General features: G+C 37.0%; 1 protein-coding gene across 4 annotated transcripts in view; it reads left to right on the top strand.

Moving 5' to 3' along the window:
• The window catches only part of Malrd1 (MAM and LDL receptor class A domain containing 1), a 698598-nt gene extending 686099 nt beyond the window's left edge, over positions 1-12499 (top strand). For all 4 annotated transcript variants that reach the window (XM_055593928.1, XM_055593929.1, XM_055593930.1 and 1 more), the window contains 2 exons: positions 9507-9582; positions 12199-12499. In XM_055593928.1, the coding sequence (XP_055449903.1) occupies positions 9507-9582; positions 12199-12282 (160 nt within the window). In that variant the 3' untranslated portion in view covers positions 12283-12499. The remainder of the gene's footprint in view (positions 1-9506; positions 9583-12198) is intronic.
• Positions 12500-16868: the final 4369 nt, after the last annotated feature.

The following is a 16868-nucleotide window of genomic DNA, read 5'->3' as shown; positions in this document are numbered from 1 at the left end:
AAAGAAAGAAAGAAAGAAAGAAAGAAAGAAAGAAAGAAAGAAAGAAAGAAAGAAAGAAAGAAAAATCTGTGAAAAGAAATTCTACTGGGATGAACCAGGCACGGATCAACTTTGTAAGGCCAGAATCTAGTAGACAATTTCACACATACTGAATGTTTTACAAGCATTTGATGCATTTTAGTAAGTGAAAATGGATGATGAAAATGGCGCAGTCATCCTGGCATCCAAAGAGTGTGTGCCTAAGGTGCAGTCACTTCCATTTGTGAACTCACAGCATTCCTGTCTGGGAACTTGAGATATTGTCTGACTTCTCAGAAACAATGCAGAGAAATTAGCTTATTAGGGAAACCAGTTCTGTGACACAATGTACACAGGCAGTATCACTTAATAGAAAATTCACTGTGGTGATTGCTTCAGATCATCTTATGTCTGCAGTGTAAGTATATCAATTTCTGAGAGTAGTGTTCTCCTCATTCACCAATGGCAAAAAATATAAACTTATGCAGTCACTATGTAAACCAGCATAGAGATTCTACAAAAAACAAAACAAAACAAACAAACAAACAAGAAAACCCTGAGCAGAGAACCATCATGTGACCCAACTATGTAAGTTCTGGTTATTTGTCAAGTATCTGTAATTCAGCGTCCCACAGATACTGCTCATCTATGTTTACAGCTGTACAATTCTCCATATCCAGGAAGCAGATCCAGCCTAGACGTCCATCAGTAGATGAGTCGATAAAAAAAAAAAAAAAACTGCAGCACCAATCTGGAGCAAGAGAGGGGTAGAGATGTCCAAACCCCATAAATATTATCCTTTGATCAGCAGGAGTAGGACGGCTTCCTCCCTGCCCCCAGGCCTCATGCCCAGGTACAAGTAGCCTTGTGCCGCAAACCCCTATTCTCCTGAGGATGTCAGTAGCCTGGCCTCCAGGTTGAACATTCTCTTCCCTTATAAAGCCATGTCCAGCAAACACCGGGAATCCCTCCTTAGGAAAATAAGTCATCCTGAGCACCGGGGCCACAGCTGGTGGTATACACTCATTCGTGGCTCCTCCTTACCCCATAAAGGATTAAATGGCCTTTGTAGCCCAAATAGTAGTAGGGCCAGGTGTTGATGTTTCTTTTATTTATTTATTTATTTATTTATTTATTTATTTTATTTTTACTTTTTAGCAGCCACTCCACTTCACGTGGAAAATGACATACATGAAATGGAGAAAACCAAGACTATCAAAAATATTAAACCATACCTGATAAAAATGGCAAACAAATATTTAAATAAATTTAATAAGAAACACCCTTGCTAATCATAAAAGTAATTAAAAATTATGAAAGTCCAACAATGCATAAAATAAACTTACAGTGCGTGCATGGGGGGAGGCGCTAACTTGGCCTTTTCCCGTCACTCGTGGTCAGTCACCTGCTTATACTGTCTTCAATATTTAGAGTGCCAGTTGTATTCATTCACCTTTCTGTTCCTTCCAGCCTAGTCAAGGATTTATGTTTTCGATAGTCTAATATTTTATAATGGAAAGATAATTCTACCAACACACTAGCAATTAGTTGCATATTACTGATTAATAGTTATGCAGTTTCAATTTGAAGTGATGAAAATATTTTGGAAATAAATAATACTGACAGTTTTATAACAAATAATTGATAACAGTGAATTGTACAATTCAAATTGGTTACCTTGGCAATTTTATGTCAGGTATATTTATTATAATATTAGTAAATAAATATAATAAAGTTAAAATTATCATAAAACATTGAATCATATACACACATACATATGTGTGTAAAATTGTGTCAATTTGGGGCTAGAAAAATGTCTCATTGGGTAAAATGCTTACTGATCAAGCATAAAGATTTATGTTCAGATCCTCAGAACCCATCTAAAGCCAGGTGTACATGGTAGCCTGTGCCTGTAATCCAGTACTCATGCAGTGAGGTTGGAGGAGGGCACAGGAGAATTCCCTAAAGTTTGTGTGCCAGCTAGTCCAGTGAACCCAACAATGAATAACAAAGGGGCTCTCTTTCAGACAAGGTGAAAGATGAAGAGTGTTACCCAGCCGAGGTTTACAATTCACCTCCACACGTGGACACCTACACTTAAGAAATGAATGTGCATGCATGAGATGTTTTGAATTTCTTCTTGAAGGCACTTAGTGCTATGAACTTTCCTCTTAGCACTGCTTTCATTGTGTCCCATAAGTTTGGATATGTTGTGCCTTCATTTTCATTGAATTCTAGGAAGACTTTAATTTCTTTCTTTATTTCTTCTCTGACCCAGCTGTAATTTAGAAGCAAGTTGCTCAGTTTCCATGTGTGTGTGTAGGCCTTTTGCTGGTTTTGTCATTGAAGTCCAGCTTTAGTCCATGGTGATCAGATCAGATACAAGAGATTATTTTAATCTTCTTGTATCTGTTGAGTCATGCAAATAACTTAATGGCTCACTTAAAAGCCCTAGAAAAAAAAGAAGCAGACACATCAAAGAAGAGTAGATGGCTGGAAACAATCAAACTCAGGGCTGAAATCAATAAATTAGAAACAAATAAAACAATTCAAAGAATCAATGAAACCAAGAGCTGGTTATTTGAGAAAAATCAACAGGATAGACAAACCCTTAGCCAAACTAACTAAAAGACAGAGAGAAACTATCCAAATCAACAAAATCAGAAATGAAAAGGGGGACAGACACTGAAGAAATTCAAACAATAATTAGGTCTGACTTCCAAAGTCTATATGCCACAAAATTTGAAAATCTAAATGAAATGGACGATTTTCTTGACCAATTCTACATGCCAAAGCTGAATCAAGACCAGGTAAACCAGTTAAATAGTCCTATATCCCCTAAGGAAATAGAAGCTGTCATCAAAAGTCTACCATGCAAAAAAAAAAAAAAAAAAAAAGCCCAGGACCAGATGGTTTCAGTGCAGAATTCTACCAGACCTTCAAAGAAGAGCTAACTCCAATTCTCTTCAAACTATTCCACAAAATAGAAACAGAAGGAACATTACCAAACTCATTTTATGAAGCCACAGTCACCTTGGTACCTAAACTTCACAAAGACCCAACAAAGAAAGAGAATTTCAGGCCAATCTCCCTCATGAACATCGATGCAAAAGTACTCAACAAAATTCTTGCAAACCAAATCCAAGAACACATCAAAGATATCATTCACTATGACCAAGTAGGCTTCATCCCAGGCATGCAGGGGTGGTTCAATATACGGAAATCCATCAATGTGATCCACCACATAAACAAACTGAAGGAGAAAAAAACACATGATCATCTCCTTAGATGCCAAAAGGCATTTGACAAAATCCTACATCCATTCATGTTTAAAGTCTTGGCGAGATCAGGGATACATGGCACATACCTGAACATAGTAAAGGCAATATACAGCAAGAACTCAATGGATAGAAACTTAAATCATTCCCACTGAAATCAGGGACAAGGCAAGGCTGCCCACTCTCTCCATATCTCTTCAACATTGTTCTTGAAGTCTTTGCTAGAGCAATAAGACAATTGAAAGAGATCTTCTGCTCGGATGTGGTCCATGATAGCTCAGTAACCAAGTAGTTTTCCAAAGTAAGGGGAACAAGGACTATTTCTAACAGGATCTCAAGGGCAGGCACTTTGACCTCCCCCCACCCCCAGGGGAGGAGCAGTCCTGTTAGGCCACAGAGGAGGAGTTTGCAGCCAGCCCTGAAGATAACTGATAAAACAGGGTCAAATGAAAGGGGAGGAGGTCCTCCCCTATCAGTGGATATGGAAAGGGGCCTGGAAGAGACCAGGGAGGGAATGTGGGGTTGGGGAGGGAATGAGGGAGCTGAATACAGCTGGGACACAGAGTTAAAAAAATGTAACTAAAAAGAAAAATAAAATTAAAAAAAAAGAAAAAAAAAGAGATCAAGGGGATACAAATTGGAAAGAAAGAAGTCAAAGTATCACTATTTGCAGATGATATGATAATATACCTGAGTGACCCAAAAAATTCTACCAGAGAACTCCTACAGCTGATAAACACCTTCAGCAAAGTGGCTGGATGCAAAATTAACTCTAAAAAATTAGTAGCCCTCCTGTATACAAAAGACAAAAGGGCTGAGAAAGAAATTAGGGAAACAACACACTTCACAATAGCTACAAAGGACATAAAGTACCTTGGTGTGAACCTAACCAAGCAAGTCAAAAACTTGTATGAAAAAAAAATTCCAGTCTCTGAAGAAAGAATTAGAAGAAGATATCAGAAGATGGAAAGATCTCCCATGCTCATGGCTTGGCAGGATTAATATAGTAAAAATGGCCATCTTACCAAAGGCAATCTACAGATTCAATGCAATTCCCATCAAATTACCAACACAATTCTTCACAGACCTTGAAAGAAAAATTCTCACCTTCATATGGAACAGAAAGAAACCCAGAATTGCTAAAACAATTCTCTACAGTAAAAGATCTTCTGGAGGTATCTCCATCCCTGTTCTCAAGCTGTACTCTAGAGCAACAATACTAAAAACTGCATGGTCCTGGCATAAAAACAGACTGGTGGATCAATGGAATCGAATAGAAGACCCTGACATAAATCCACACACTTATGGACACCTGATTTTTGACAAAGATGCCAAAACCATTCAATGGAAAAAAGACAGCATCTTCAACAAATGGTGCTGGTCTAACTGGATGTCTACATGTAGAAAAATTCAAATAGATTCATACTTATCACTCTGCACAAAACTAAAGTCCAAGTTGATCAACATAAAACCAGACACACTAAACGGCTTAGAAGAAAAAGTGGGAAAGAGCCTTGAACTCATTGGCACAGGAGACAACTTCCTAAACAGAACACCAACAGCACAGGCTCTATGAGCAACAATCACTAAATGGGACCTCATGAAACTGAAAAGCCACTTCTGTAAAGCAAAGGACACTGTTGTCAGAACAAAACAACAGCCTACAAATTTGGAAAGGATCTTCACCAACCCTATATCTAACAGAGGACTAATATACAGTATAAAGAATTAAAGAAGTTAAACAGCAAAAAATCAAGAAATCCAATTAAAAAATAAAGTACAGAGCTAAACAGAGAATTCTCAATAGAGGAATATCAAATGGCAGAGAAACACTTGAAGAAATGCTCAACCTCATTAGTCATCAGGGAAATGCAAATCAAAACGACCCTCAGATTTCACCTTACACCCATCAGAATGGCTAAGATCAAAAACTCAAGAGACAACACATGCTGGAAAGGTTGTGGAGAAAGGGGAACCTTCCTCCACTGATGGTGGGAATGCAAACTTGTACAACCACTCTGGAAAGCAATCTGACACTTTCTCAGACAACTAGGAATAGCGCTTCCTCAAGATCCAGCTATACCACTCCTAGGCATATATCCAAAAGAGTCTCAAGTACACAATAAGGACATTTGCTCAACCATGTTTGTAGCAGCTTTATTTGTAACAGCCAGAAGCTGGAAACAGCCCAGATGCGCCTCAGATGCACAAATTGTGGTATATCTACACAATGGAATATTACTCAACAATAAGAAACAAGGAAATCATGAAATTTGCAGGATAGGATCTGGAAAAGATCATCCTGAGTGAGCTATTCCAGAAGCAGAAAGATGCACACAGTATATACTCACTCATATAGACATATAATATAGGATAAACCTACTAAAATCTGTACATCTAAAGAAACTAATCAAAAGGGAGGACTCTTGCTAAAATGCTCAATTCCTATCCAGAAAGGCAAGGAGGATGGACATCAGAAGAAGGAGAAAAGAGGGAACAAGTCAGAAACCTGACACAGAGGACCTCTGAAAGGCTCTGCCCTGCAGACTATCAATGCAGATGCTGAGACTTATGGGCAACCTTTGGGCAGAGTGCAGGGAATCTTATGAAAGAAATGGGAAACAGTAAGGACAGGAACTCCACAAGGAGAGCAACAGAACCAAAAAATCTGAGCACAGGGGTCTTTCCTGAAACTGATACTCCAACCAAGGACCATGCATGGAGATAACCTAAGACCCCTGCACAGATGTAGCCCATGGCAGTTCAGTATCCAAGTGGGTTCCATTGTAATAGGAATGCCTCTGACATGAACTGATTGGCCTGCTCTTTAATTACCTCCCCCTGAGGGGGAAGCAGCATTACCAGGCCACAGAGGAAGACAATGCAGCCACTCCTGATGAGACCTAATTGACTAGGATCAGAAGGAAGGAAAAGAAGTCCTCCCCTATCAGTGGACTTGGGGAGGGGCATGCATGCAGAGGGTGGAAGAAGGGAGGGATTGGGACAGGAGGAGGGAGGGAACCACAGTGGGGATACAAAGTGAATAAAGTGTAATTAATAAAGAGTAAAAAAAAAGTGAACGTGCACATACATATGTATCATACACACACACCACACACAAACACACAAGGAAACACACACAGGCACTAAGACTCTTAAATATGTGAGCTATACGGCATATGAATTATCCTCTAATTATTCTGTTAAAAACAATATAAACATCCACCCCAAAGTCATGTTTGTTGGCTATTACATACATGGGTTTTGATTTAATTCTTTTTCAGTTTTCAGTGTCCTTGTAAAATATTTGTAGACTAATATTATGCGTAGCTGGGTATTAGAATATTGTTGGAGCTATCAGCATTGCTAGGTTTCGCACAATGTGTGAAGTAACAAACTAACTTTAATGGAATCAGGCCCTATGTGATGCTTAATCTGTAAATAGAAACACACCAACATTTAACCACAGAAGCCAAACATTCCCAAGAATGGGAGTTAAACTGTTGCTTGAATGACTAATAGCTCGAGGCTGCTAAGAAACACAGTTTGAAGTTTGAGGATTTACATCCACTTGTCTTTCCTTACCGCATACTTACTGCCTTTTATTACAACTCCATACCTTTATAGCCACATTATCATGCTTTTACGTAGCCACCAACCCCCTGAGATCCAGACTCATCCCATACATTTCACATTAGTAGGAAAGATAAAATTTTAAATTAAAGACTGAAGGATCTTTTCAGAAGAAAAGTTGCTTTTATACACATATTTAGGTGGTTGGAGATTTTACAACTTATGTAAGTTCTTCCTGTTAATCTTTGAGTTGTCTGGGGTTCCATCAGTCCAATGCCAAAAGCTATTGCCTTATATCAACATCACTTGTGTCACTGTGGCTGTTTCTTCAGGTTCTAGTCTCCCGCACAGTCCTTGGGCTCTGTCCTGCCTATAACTAGAGTAAGGCTTCTTCCTACTTTTGATCCCATTCCCAATTTGAACTTAAGTTGGGTTTTTGTTTCCAGTACTTGCTGTATCTGGCTGCCTCACATTTCCTAGTTCCCACCTTCACTGTCTTTTGATTTTTGCTAAGTCATGTTCAGTCTGTTCTGGAATGGCTCTTGCTTTGGCATTTTGACACATCTCAAAACCACTAATTCTCTCGCCAGTCACCACTTAGCGAGTTCTCCTGCCTAGGTGCATGCCCTCAACTACTGCTCTGACAATGTGACTCTGACCAGTTTGGAAAGAAACAAACACAAAGACTCAAAATGAATTTATCCCGTTTAGTTGAAAAAATTCATAAGTATCCCATTAGTGGGTTAAGGAATTAATAGATAAAGTGTTGAATTATGTAAAGGTAGGTCTATTGCTGTTTTTTAAAATTATGACCACAAAAAAGCTATATTAAATATATTTATCAGTAATAAAATATAGTCTTAATGACAATGAACTACTTCATCAGTGGTATATTTAATCCAATGGTTTAAAAAGCAGTAATGGGAGCATGCTTAGATGCAGCTACCACAAGAGAAATTTGTTTCCAGCTGGACATGCTTACCCAGATCAGGCTTTCAATGCTGCAGCTACTTCGGAAAGAACTGTGTGGTTTTGGTAGCTGGTAATAGGAGGCCTAGCCTCTGGAAACTTTAAACAGAATATCAATAAGAGCTTCCTTTTTTCCTTTAGTATTTAGGGGTGTATACATCACTTACAACCTTGCTAATTGACACTGTACCCCAATTATACAAAAAATAAAGCAGTTTATCTTCTTGGTGTTGCTATTAAAACAATGGTAATAATCCCAAAATTGACCTTTCATCTCTCTCTCTCCCATTCTTCCTCGCTCTCCCTCCCTCCCTCTCTCTCTCTCTCTCTCTCTCTCTCTCTCTCTCTCTCTGTATGCATATATTTGGGATTTCCACTCTATTTGTAACTGAGCAATTATTATTTTTGGTTCTGTGGTGGTTGCCATTTTTATTGGCTCTTCCAGAGTTGATTGTCTTCTAACGAGATGAAAAAGTATAAAAAGAAAGCAATCATTTAGAAGCTCAATTATGCTCACTTGTACAAATCTAGTCCAAAACCTGAAAAGAATTGCTCACATGAAAAAACTTTACAAGAGGCTTAACAGATGGTCCCGTGCATAAAGAACTTGCCATGCAAACCTGAGGACAAGAGTTCAGATCCCCAAAATCCATGTAAATGCTGGGTGAGCATGGCCAGCTTCCATAATTCCAGCCTGGAATGTAGGGAGGAAGCAGGGAATCACAGAAGAAAAGCTACTGAGCTAAACTTGACAAAATGGTGAGTTCCCAGGTCAATAGAGAGGCCCTGCCTCAGTGAAGAAAGTAGACACTCATCAAAAGAAACTTCCTATATCAACATTACATTTCCATACAACCTTCAAAAAGTACATGGGTATCACACACACACACACACACACACACACACACACACACACACACACAAATGTGTACCCACACACATACGAATACACACACAGAGATACACACACACACACCAGATATGTGCAAGAATAATTAAAATAAAATTCTCAAGCACCGAGATATAAGATTGTTGATTAAACTGCTATATATTATGACCAGTGGGATACAGATTTCTATAAGAGACACTGTCATAAGACATGGTCTCTGCTAACACTTCTAGCCTAAGGGAGTTCAAGGCAGACTTTTCATATTACAGTGTCATCTTACATTGTTCTTTCTGGTGTTACATTGTTAAAATAACTTGAGCAATATTTAAAAAATCAGCATTGAAACCAACTTATGCTCCCTTTATTTGCCAGAGTTTATTTGGATCCAAATACTCGAGTTCAAATTTTATTTGTTTTCAAGAATGTGGTTGCCTTGGTGTCCTGAAGAGAAAAGAAATTTTGGTGATACATTGATGAAAATAAATGTGCTGGCCAGACCCTGTGTCTCTCAAAAAAGTCTAGTAAGTAATGACTTACTAGAAGCACTTAGTACTTACATAATGCTAGGTAGGGTGATACATGCCTATACGTGTGTACTTGCCCAGAGTTCCTAGTCTACAGATTAATACAGAAAGACAGAGTTTGAGGACAGACTGGTACACACCAACATCAATGACAACAACAACAAAGTACAGCTTCTTTCACTAACATCTGTGTCTTGGTGACCCTCTTTTTTCTTTGCTTGTTTGTTTTTGTTTTTGTTTTGTTTTGTTTTTAAGGAAATCTGAGCAGGGAGGCAACTGTGCCTTTGTCAACCCAGTTTATGGGAGCTGCATCAGTGCCGAGAAAACAGAGGTAAGTGGCAAGGAAAAGAACATTGATTCAGAAGTACACATGAGAGAGAGCACGACCAAAGCCCATTAGTTGAATTTGGATCCACTGTGACATCATGACTGAGAGAAACGTTCTAGTGCATTTATTTCAGTTGGGGGTGAGAAGACAGTTCAGGCTCAAAATATGAGTGAGATTTTCCATTTAAGACAGTTTGATTCTGACTATAAAATTAGTTTACTGTTAAATGGCTTTGTGGTCACTCTACACCCTCCAAGAGAGCTGGTAAGTCTGGAAAACATCAGTTTAGCCCATGTAACTACTCCCGGAGAGTTTCACTGGCTTATTTGTATTCTCAAAAGTAAGTCTATAAAAAACTTAAGTTTTTCCTTATGCCACTTTTAAAGATTTGTTTTTATGTGTGTTATATGTCTGCATATGTGTGTGGTGGGGGAGGAAGCTACACACACTTGAGTGCAGGTGTAGGCAGGAGGTGTCCCTGGGCCAGGCATGATGCCGAAATCAGACTCGAGTCCTCTCCAAGAGCAGTAAGTGCTCTGAACTCCACAGCCATAGCTCTAGTCCTCCTTTCTCATTCTAATTTTAATTTTTTTAAAATCTATCAATAGTTTCTTTTCTTTTTCTTTCTTTCTTTCTTTTTTTTTTTTTTTTTTTTTTTTTTGATCTTGACGTTGAAAATGAGAACCAAATTGTCAGGTCAGATAGTTTCAAACATTTCAGAGCCTTGTATGATGTGTTTGAAGACCAACAAATGTTGGCTTTTTAAAATTTTACATTTTCTTCAACAAATATCTCATGTATGCTTTTAGTTTTGTTTATGTGGAAATGGAAAAAAAAAGAAAAGAAAAGTAAGAAATTTCCCTGACCATGAAGAGATTTAATGTGGATGATTTAGAGAGCAAATAAAACATAACCCTATTCAACTGATAATATGTATTCAGAGAGATACCATATTTAATCCACTGAGTTGGAAAGGCATAACAAAATATATTTCTATTTTTAATGAAGATAAGAAAACATGATCTCTTTACCCACAACTTACTGGTAAGGAATTATAGAGAAAAGCTTAATATGTCAAATGGGAATGTTAGTATCTCAACAAATGGATGGTCAGTAAATAGTCACTAAGAAGATGTCCTGCACTTCTTAGTTTTCCCTGAGAAGACAGCTTTCCTAGAGTTTGGGATGTAAGTCCCAGAATGCACAGGGAGAGGTCTAGATCAAAGACTCACTTTCAACATGCTTTCAAGCAGGTTTCACTGCAGGCTGCAATTGATCATTCAAAGCAAAACTTCAGAATTTCATTTTATTTCCCGATAAAAGATAAATTACTCCCTTTTCACATTCTTTTTAAAATTCAACTTTCAGTTCATTAAGGATGACTAGGGAAGAAATCCTGTCACATCTGTTTCTATTGTTTTAGAAAAAAAATGTCTTAAATATATTCTAAGTTCTTTGATATAATAGAAAAATGGATTTATTTCAAATATTATTTAAATGCTCTTACAGAAATGTCTTATACCGTTATTGATTTGGGGAGAATAGTAAAAAGAACTCTCTATCATCCATCATCCACCATCAAATATGTCCAACTTTTAATTACCTTATGTCCTTTTTCTTACCACAAGTTTCCTCAACCTACTCATGATTTCTTAAGCAAATCACAGCTATTATTCAACTCTGAAACTTCAGTTATACCTTTCAGAGATAAGAAGACATTTAAAATATACCCATGGTATCATGCCTAAGAATGTAGCAACATTTTCTTGATAATATAAAAAAAAATTCAGTGTTCAACCTGCACAATTGTCTTACAAATAACTAAGGCTTTTATAGCTACGTTTAGATTTTTTTTGGTACTGTATTTTTAAATCAAAATCTCTGTAAGGAACATGAATGCAAATTGATAGCTATCTCTTTTAAGGCTGTTTTAATCTTTATCTCTATATTCTCTTTAGTTTTCTTTTTTACACAATGTTTATTGAATAAACAAGTCTGTCTTCTCAGGGAAATGTATGAAATGTAGGACACCTGCTTAGCTACTGTTTACTGATTGTCCACTTTTTTGAGATACTAACATAGCAATTTTCACTTCTAAAGCTTTTCTCTGTAATTCCTTCTATAATTAGCATTTATCAGACACCAAAACTTATGTAAGTTGGTGGTGAAAAGATCAAGTTTTCTTATCTGGAAAGTTAAATATGAACATCTCATATTTTAGAGTTTCTACTATACCCTACAACTTTGTTCTACTAACTCAAGGTATTTCTTTTCATCATTGTTTTATTTTCTTTACCCTAAATATAATCAATATATTAAGCTGAGTGAAACAGCACAAGAGAGTAGTTAAAAATATTGCCTCCTGAATTTCTCTCAGCTCTCTTAGGTGAGGGGAAACAATGAGACCCAAGTCTGCAGGGTCCTTCAAACACTCATTGTGTGTTCCCATGTCAGAGACTCTCCAAGTGTGAGCTGGTGGTGTTGATGCAAGGCTCAGGGATACTCTGGTTATCACGCCTAGAGAGAGTCGCTAGCAATAACTTTCCTTCTTCATGACCGTTTCAGAAGTTATCTTACTCCAGAAAATACTAACCTTCTAAACGTGCATTTCCTCCTTAGACTTCCATCTTTTCCTTCCCAAATCCATTTTATGGTGCAGCGTCGGGAAGCCTGGAGACGGTGTGTCAGCATCTCAAATCATAACATCAAAACTACGCTTCATCCAATGTGTCTACAGTAAATTTCACTCACTGAATTGATTCAGTATGAAGTAAAAAAGAAAATATTCACATGTTAGTGTGATTACAACATTCTGAAACAGAGCTTTTTACAGATTCTTCGAATGTTTCCATGGAATCACAGACAGCTCCTTATCTTCAGTGTATTTCTGAGTACTTTAATAAAACATTCTGCCAATCAACTTATGTTCCTTTTATTCTATATCAATTATTATTTTTAAGGACCCATATTTGAGTGATCGTTGCCTGCATTCATAGATTTATGTTATCCTAAATTTCATGTTTCACATTTTGCAGAACAAAGAAAGTCATAAATCAAGGCAAGTTTAAAATAATTTGGATACATCAGAGAGGATGTTACAGTGATAAAACGAACTGTTTATAGGCCTCAGAGGTTATCTCTAAAAGTTAGAAATTTCATTACATCACATCTGGAATATAATGTATTAAGATGTTATTTCTTCTCCCTTCTCCACACATGCCCCTCCCCAAGTCCACTGATAGGGGAGGTCTTCCTTTCCTTCCTTTTGATTCTAGTCTATCAGGTATCATCAGGAGTAGTTGCACTGTCTTCCTCTGTGGCCTGGTAAGGCTGCTCCCCCTTACGAGGAGGTGATCAAAGAGCAGGCCAATCAGTTCATGTCAGAGACAGTTCCTGTTCCCATCACTATGGAACCCACTTGGACACTGAACTATCATGGGCATCATTTGTGCAGGGGTTCTAGGTTATCTCCATCAATGGTCTTTGGTTGGAGTATCAGTCTCAGAAAAGACCCCTATGTCCATATTTTTTGGTTCTGTTGCGCTCCGTGTGGAGCTCCTGTCCTCTCCAGGTCTTATTATTTCCTACTTCTTTCATGAAATTCCCTGCACTCTGCCCAAAGGTTGGCCATAAGTCTCAGCATCTGCTTTGATACCTTTCAGGGTAGAGCCTTTGAGAGGAGGTTGGGATTGGGAAGAGGGAGGGGTGAAAAAAAAAACTTCACCTTAGAAGGAAGAAATAGATTTATGTATGGAAGTCATTGGATCATCTTGTAATTCATAATTATTACCTGTGATATCTTATTTATACTTTATACATCAATTATGACTAAAGCAAAATTCCAACAAAAAAAGCAGTTTAAATCAGAACCTTTTAACTTAATTTACATTTCAAACACTTCTATTCTACCCAAGTTTTCTGATAAGGTTAAAATGAGTAAGAAAATGTAGAAGGAATGATGTATACGTAGGATACATACAAGCACATTAGCATACCGGCAGCACCACAAAAAAGACATGAATTACACATGAAATCAAGATGTTTGCCATGAACGTCTGAATCCAATCACATCGAAGACCCAAAACAAGCAAAAGAATGTTAAAAAAATATTATTTCTTTTCACTGAAGCTTAGAAACAAAGAACGTACTCCCTTTCTAATCTCATGAGAACAGGCAAATGATGTTAGCCCTAACCAAGTTATTTTTACATTTTGAAAAACATGTGATAATTAATCCTAAACCCATGTTTTTCAGATAATCATGAGATTTTTATGTAGATATGAAAATTGCTATAAGTTAAGAAGCATTGAATTATATAAACTGAAAATTCTCTACTTTAATAGCTTAAATAATATATGCATATTTCAGAAAATTAGATGTTCACAATGTACACTAATCTGCTTACCCATTGTTGGAGTTCAGTTATCTCAGAAAAAAACACACAAGTTGTTTACAACTCTTATCCCTGTCTTCCAGGGATAGTTGCACTGCAGATGACTTGACGGCTTCATCATGTACGAGCAATAAAGTCCAAGATCGGATTGGATGACTTTTATCCTGTGTGTCATGTTTTAACACTCAGAAAATCCTTCTCTGCTTGACCTTCTAGTTACTACCTCCCAGCATTCACATACAGCAAAAATTTTCCTTCATTAATTTCTTATTTGTCAGCATAGGCAAGACAACCTAAAAAGATGGAAGCTACCAAGATTGACTGAAACTCTTTACTATATAATTTAAGGCTAAAATAGACCTTTGTAGCACGTATTCAAATAGATGAACTATTTGAATGAAATTGAGTTTAGAAAGTGTGATAGTTAATGGTAATTGTCAACTCAACAGAATCTAGAGTCACCCGGGAGATGGTTGCTAGGCATGGCCTTGGGGATTATATCAATTGCCTTGACTGAAATGGTAAGCCCTGCTCAGTGTGGGTGGTGCCATTCCCTAGCAAGGATGCCAGATTGCATTAACAGAGAAAGGAGCCAAGTGTGGCCATCTGTCTCTGCCTCCTAATTGTAGGTGTGATATGACCAGTTGCTTCCAAGTCTGCCACCTTGGCTTCCCTGACAAGGTAGACTGTACCCTTGAAGTATGCACTGAAATAAGTCCTTGCTTTCTGTTAATTGCCATTGTCAAGGTAAATAGCACCTCTACAGAAAAGACACTGAGACAGGGAGGATGAATCAGTACATACATTTTCCAACATTTCGTGAGAATACATCATGGCCCAAATTATTATTTTTTCATTATCCTTCCAATGTCTCCGTCTTACATTTTACTTTACTAAACTTGGAAACATCTGTCCTAGTTTTTATTTATGTGCACATAGTAGGGCATATATGCAACATGTGTGCGGCTACCCATAATGCCATGAGACCACAGTGGAGCTGCTGGGGCTTGAGTTGTGGAGCTAAACTTGGGTTCTCGAGAAGAGAAGCAGGTACTCTTAGCTGTGGAGCCCTCCCACCATCCCTTGAGGCATCTTTTGAAATTCCTTGTATAGTTTATCTCTTGATTGGTTATATTTTCTAAATTTTTCTCTCATTTTAACAGTAAAATTACTGACCCCAGAAAAAACTAATAGAGGAAACAAAAGGAGATGTTATTAGTTAAGTACAGCCCAATCATTGTGGAACTTGTGTCCATGGATTCAACAAATAATTTAAGGCTGCTACATGAAAAAATGTGAAAATGTACAATTTTCTTCAAAAGAAAATTATTAACTAGCCTAAACTTGTCTGTTTTGGATGAATACTAAGAGAATTCATGATACATAGAGCTTTTATGACAGAAAGTCAAACCAGAATAGCAATGATACTATAAGAATATTTACATTTTTCAGGCAGAGTTATATACACCCTAAGTTTAATATACACCCTAAAATCTCTTCACATTTTGTATGATATTTTAAACACATATGGAAATCCTAGAAAGCTGAAAAAATAAAATTAGTTATTACTCGAGCCCATTTTTCTGAATTTACTGTGAGATGGAGATAATTCACCACTGTTCTGCACATGCTGCTACTTCTGAAAGTTTGCACGATGGTGATTATAAAGTTGGGGGAAGGAAAAGGAGCTGACAAGCAAACTACACAGTGTACAATCTGTCTAACTCAGCTTCAGGTCAGGAAAGCATCTGAACCTTCAACTAGCTTGGACCTGGTAATATCTGCATTTCTAATCTAGGATCACAAAGATTTGTGCTAACTGATCCTTTGGTCCATAAAACATACCTAAGAAGTCTCTTTAGTAACCTGCTTCATGTAATTAATGAATTCATCAAATGCATTTAAACAGATAATAATCATGATGAAAATGATGATAAACAGCGCTTGCAAACATTAAAACAGTAAAAGTATGTACAAAATGCTATTCCATGTAGTTTACATATTTTAATTTATAAATGTGAATAATGTGCTATATCGTTTGTAGTGGTGTTGCTATTTACATGTGACTATTTAACGTGGTGGTTGATTTAATTTAAACTAATGAAAATTTAAAATACAGTGTTTCCGTTGAATTAACAGCATTTCAAGAGGTGCATGTGCTAGAGACATCTATCCTGGACAACAGAGAGAACATTTCATCATTCTAGTAGGTTTTCTTAAATGACTGTCTTAGATCAATGTTGAAATTGTTTTCCTATAAAGAACTTTGTTATAATGTCTATAAACCTAAAGAGTATTAAAGGTTGTTATTTTCTGTGCATTTTGACTAGAAGCATCTAATTTCTAGAGAATAATGATGGGTTATAAGTAAGACAAAGCACATTTCTCTGAATGAAAACTAGGATGGACATATAATGAGGTTCCTTTTAATAATGCTTTCTTGCCTTAGAAATGTTTCATAGAACTCAAATAGAGCCACATCATCTTTGCCCGTTTCATTGTTTTGTGTTTCAATGGCACCCTGGAAACACTAAAATTATTGGCCTTCTCTTTTCTTCTTCTTGAGCTTCAATTGTTTCCCCATGTTTATTACACCATAAACTAAAGATTCAAGTTTGCCTCTAAATAACAACTACTTTTTCCTCCCACATAAGTGCCTCTTACATTTAAAGGAGAAAAATATGATAAACCAAAATGACTGCATTCATAGTAATATCTTTTACAGTTCATAGCATCACACTTCATTTTTATTTAAATAAAACTCAGAGAAAATTTATATTGAAATATAAGAGGACTGAAGGATTTTCTTTCCCAAAGGAAATCTTTCTTTAAAAGAAAGAAAGAAAGAAAGAAAGAAAGAAAGAAAGAAAGAAAGAAAGAAAGAAAGAAAGAAAGA

Source organism: Psammomys obesus, unplaced genomic scaffold (genome assembly GCF_907164565.1).
Source record: "Psammomys obesus unplaced genomic scaffold, mPsaObe1.curated_primary_1811, whole genome shotgun sequence".
NCBI classification, from domain to species: domain Eukaryota; kingdom Metazoa; phylum Chordata; class Mammalia; order Rodentia; family Muridae; genus Psammomys; species Psammomys obesus.
Note: the sequence above shows the minus strand (reverse complement) of the source record. Positions and strands in the feature narration are given on the sequence as shown.